This window comes from Pygoscelis adeliae, unplaced genomic scaffold (genome assembly GCF_000699105.1).
Source record: "Pygoscelis adeliae isolate BGI_AS28 unplaced genomic scaffold, ASM69910v1 Scaffold83, whole genome shotgun sequence".
NCBI classification, from domain to species: domain Eukaryota; kingdom Metazoa; phylum Chordata; class Aves; order Sphenisciformes; family Spheniscidae; genus Pygoscelis; species Pygoscelis adeliae.
In genome coordinates, this window is record NW_008824467.1 from 1,615,353 (window position 1) to 1,618,405 (window position 3,053).

Consider the following 3,053-nt stretch of genomic DNA (forward strand, 5'->3'; position numbering starts at 1 on the left):
AGACTAGCTGTTGAGCCTCAGCCACTGCAATACCCATACTGTTGCAATACTTAGGGCTACCAGTTTTGCTCAGTTCTTCTGCCTTTCCACAGCTGACTTTCACTTTCAGGGTTTATAGTACTTCCTTTCTCTCTTCCTTTACTTCACCACTGCTTATTAAATAACTTCAGAGATCCGAATGCTTTAAGATGCCAAAAAGTATGCTCGTGTCCTATCAGAGGGGATTTCCACATACAAAAACATATTCCACATACTTGACCAATAGATATTACGTACACACATCCATTTGTACACATGGCAGTTCAAAGTGTAAAATGAATTTTAACGAGCTAAAACATATCCAATGCAACTTTTTTTTTTTAATTTAAACAAGGATCAGTTATACCTTATGAACCTTTGCTCATGTGCCTAGTTGCAAGTCACACAGAAACTAAAGGAAGCAGAGAGAGGAAGGAATTATGACAATAGAGAAACAGAGAGCACTGAGAAAATTCTTAGGAGTGTGTAGCTGCCACTCAGTCATTTAAACAAAGACAAACAACACTAATGCACTAGTAAAGTGAATAATAAGGACCAGTAAATTAAAGCCTACTCCACCAACGCAAAATGAAGGGGAAAAAGAGCTGCAGAGATGCATGTTTTTCCCTGTTACATCAGGTATTTAACAGTGCTGCTCTGTTCATACCTATCATATAAAGGGATTGGTTTAAAACTAAAAAACAATACACACTTTATATTTAGCTTGTTATTCCAAGAACCCTGTCTAGAAAAATGACATTTTTATCCGATCACAAGTCCATGATGATTCATAAGCAACCTTAAACCCTTACAAAGGAAGATTTATTTTGCTCTGCCCACCTTTATGACAAATCTGTAGTTTAAGCTTTCTTTACATTAAACCCACATATCTGCATGATTTGCTGAAAAAAAGGCATATTTAACTGAACAGCTTTTCCAAAGATTACTCTCATATTTCACATTTACCAGTATCATACAATAATCTAGACACAAAGTATACTTTAACAGAAATAACTGTATAGTATACTTTTATAAATGTAATTAGTCAGAAACAGGCAGTGGAAGTATTATGCTACAAAAAGATTTATTAGCAGATTAGTGGTTTATATATATATATATAAAAAATATATATAAAATAAGCTGCTGAAACACAATCCTGGCTCAGTGAGCTAAAAATTAACTGTAACCTGAAATACTTGGTTTGCTTTTCAGGTAAATATCACACCCACATACAAGTCTGAGATGTAATAAAAAGTGGTTAAACCAAGAGGTCCACATAATTACGATCACAGCAAAACCAACAGAAATTTTCACTTTGAACGATAACACCAGGGTAACTGTAAACAGGGGCAATGAGATGTCCTGCGCAATCTGTGCACCACTGAAAGTCCTGTTGGGATCACAGTCACCTGCAACTTCATGTCTTTAATCCTAATATATGTTTTTGATTACTAACACCGAAAATATGTCCAAAAATATTCAAGAATTTGGAGGAAGAGGAGGGTGAAGAGCAAACTGGTTATTAATTTCCAATGTAGAAGAGAATTTTTCTCCTTCATGCTTCTTTCCTTGTACTAGCCTTATTGGCACAAGTCAATTTTATGTACAGCATATTTGGTTTGTTAAGAAACAGTATGAAAAACAAGAATATATGGTCATATATTTGAATATGTAGCTACAGCAGCCTACTACAAAGAGGAGTCCTCAGCAAGTTTACTAGCTTTTTGCACATGCATAAATGTGACATTTCATACAACTAAGTCTTTTTAAGAATTAGGGTTTTAAGATTAAAATGTATCAATTTAGAATGAAATTATACAATCCATGTTAACAAAGGAGTACGTTGGGGAAAAAAACAGTAAAAACATAGCTAAATACACTTTATCTCTTACTCATCCACTTTATGAGACTAGAATAATATTTTTGGATGTCAGCCTCCTAAAGAAGCGTAAATGAGTAACTTTACCCCTACTTACCACAAGGAAAGTGAAAAAATTAACTTACCTTTAACACTTTTTCTGTTAACATCAGCTCCTTTTTCAAGTAAATATTCAGCAATTTCTTTGTGGCCTTTGTAACATGAGATCATCAAGCACGTATGCCCATGACGGTTTGATACTTCCAGGTCTGCTTTGTGCTCCACAAGATATTTTACTATTTCCAGGTGACCATCAAAACAGGCAGCTCTAAGCGGCGTTGAATTTGTCAGAGTTGTATTGTTGACAGATGCACCATGATCTAACAGACACTGAACCACCTTCAAGTGGCCAGCCGCCGATGCTGCCCATAATGGTGGAGCCCCCTCAATGGTCTCACCATCAAAATTCACTGAACCACCAACTTCTATTGACGCAGAGCAATGGTCCAACAAGTATTCCACCATGTCAAGGTGACCATAACGGGCTGCCATCAGAAGTGGTGTGGCACCATTGGTTTTCTCTGACATCAGTAGGGCTACCTCTTCTCTTGTTTTGCTTGCCAGTAACTTGGAAAGGAGCCGCAGCTTGCCATCACGAGCTGCATTGAACACTGCTGTCTTTAGATCCATTTAGTCTGTACCTCTCTGCTTCTTGAAGGATACACGCCTGCCTTTTTCAGAGTCAAAAGCTTACTGGAAAAGCACAGCCCAAACAGAATGTCCCCAGCTTCTTCTCAGATCAGTTTCATCTAGATGGGACAACATGGAGACTCTGAACAGGGCTGTGCTTGTTATAAATCTGCAAGAGAAAGAATTGTGGATGTTTTCACCTCCTACTTCTCGAACAAGTAACCGCAACTGTATTTTTCTACAGCTATACCCAAACAACTCGCTGCTGTGGTGCGCCGACGTCCAGCTGCCTTCCTCGGGACCCCCCCGGGCTGCGCGATGCCCCCGGAGGAAAGCTCTTGGAGGGGAGGGGGCTGATCCTACCAGCGCGTTATCCATACCAGCCGCAGAAAAATCCTCTTCTCTCTTACATCGGGGGGAGCCGTACCCTCGACTTGTTTGGAGGCGTAGCCTAAGGAAAGCCCCCCCACCCCCCCCTCCCCCAAGG

At 39.4% G+C, this 3,053-nt stretch overlaps 1 protein-coding gene across 1 annotated transcript in view; it reads right to left on the bottom strand.

Annotated features, from left to right (window-relative positions):
- FEM1C (fem-1 homolog c (C. elegans)) overlaps positions 1 to 2,737 on the bottom strand; it is a 19,509-nt gene extending 16,772 nt beyond the window's left edge. Inside the window, exon 1 of the mRNA XM_009321098.1 lies at positions 2,023 to 2,737. Coding sequence (XP_009319373.1) covers positions 2,023 to 2,566 — 544 coding nt within the window. The 5' untranslated portion in view covers positions 2,567 to 2,737. The remainder of the gene's footprint in view (positions 1 to 2,022) is intronic.
- Positions 2,738 to 3,053: the final 316 nt, after the last annotated feature.